This window comes from Penaeus monodon, chromosome 15, assembly GCF_015228065.2.
Source record: "Penaeus monodon isolate SGIC_2016 chromosome 15, NSTDA_Pmon_1, whole genome shotgun sequence".
In the NCBI taxonomy this organism is placed as follows: domain Eukaryota; kingdom Metazoa; phylum Arthropoda; class Malacostraca; order Decapoda; family Penaeidae; genus Penaeus; species Penaeus monodon.
In genome coordinates, this window is record NC_051400.1 from 5,364,375 (window position 1) to 5,365,499 (window position 1,125).

At 33.7% G+C, this 1,125-nt stretch overlaps 1 protein-coding gene across 1 annotated transcript in view; it reads right to left on the bottom strand.

Moving 5' to 3' along the window:
• Positions 1-1,125, bottom strand: part of LOC119582195 (mesoderm induction early response protein 1-like) — a gene marked incomplete in the record, with an annotated part of 26,043 nt that overhangs the window by 9,479 nt on the left and 15,439 nt on the right. Inside the window, 1 exon segment of the mRNA XM_037930429.1 lies at positions 1-54. Within this exon segment, the coding sequence (XP_037786357.1) occupies positions 1-54 (54 nt within the window).

Here is a 1,125-nt window from a genome sequence, read left to right on the forward strand (position 1 = left end):
TGGTGGATATCCCCCATACATGGCTAGCAACTGCTCTATGGGCATGTCCTGTTCCTGGGGCAAAGATGTTGCCATTTAATCTTTGTATAATATTCCACCATCTTTAAAAACAAAATGGATATGAAACTATCCAAAAAGAAGGTAGCTATTTACATATAAAGTTCAAATGGTATACTTAAATTTGGTTGTAAAGCAAGCAGAACTCCAAACAATTATGGGCATTTGGATGGGCTTGAAAACAAAATCATAAAATATTTCACACGATCCTCCAACTATGCCTATATGAGCTCTTTATAATGTCACTAAGATACCTTCTGCCCAAACAAAGGGTCTACCAATCAAATCACAGGTTCACAGTTGCTAAATTATAGACAGCTTCTACGTACTGTCTTTATCTTGCTCAGATATACTATGGATTAATTACTAATCTATCAAAGATTTGGAGGATTTTCATATTTTGTAACTTCAAATATTTTCAACAGGATTAGACATTTTACATTTGAACAATAAATAAGCTACCACCTGTGATAAACAAGTTGAATTTATGTTAGTGATAATTCCAACACTATTATTCAGATCTAAGCAAGCCTACTGGCATGCATCAATTTACTAGACTGAAGATGAATAAACAATGACATCATGGACAATTCACAAAAGCAAATATGTTCAAACATATACTTGAACTTTTTTAACCTTCAATAAGAGTATATACAATGATGTTATAGGCATAAATCTCTGATTTACTCTAGATCTCTCAACAGAGATTTTTCCGTATCTCCTCCTCTGCAAAAGTTACAACTTGAGGATAATTTTTCAGTACCATAAGTCTATATTCAGGTGACACTCAAAAAAGTAACTAGAGAAGCTTGGGCCAAATCCATTACTCACAAGTGTTAATTGTTTAGGAAATGAGCACAGAGAAGAATGTGTGTTTAATTAACTGGTTCCCTATCAAAAATGTAAATGGGTATAACATGGGTGTCGCAACTTCTTCACCACTATTGCAATTTCCTTTGTTTTTCTTCCAAGTTTCAGGTAGAGAGAAAATTCCAATTGAACAAATATCAATCACAAGAAAGTGAAGTATTTGGCCCAAATACAGCCATGGATACTTAACAATGACCA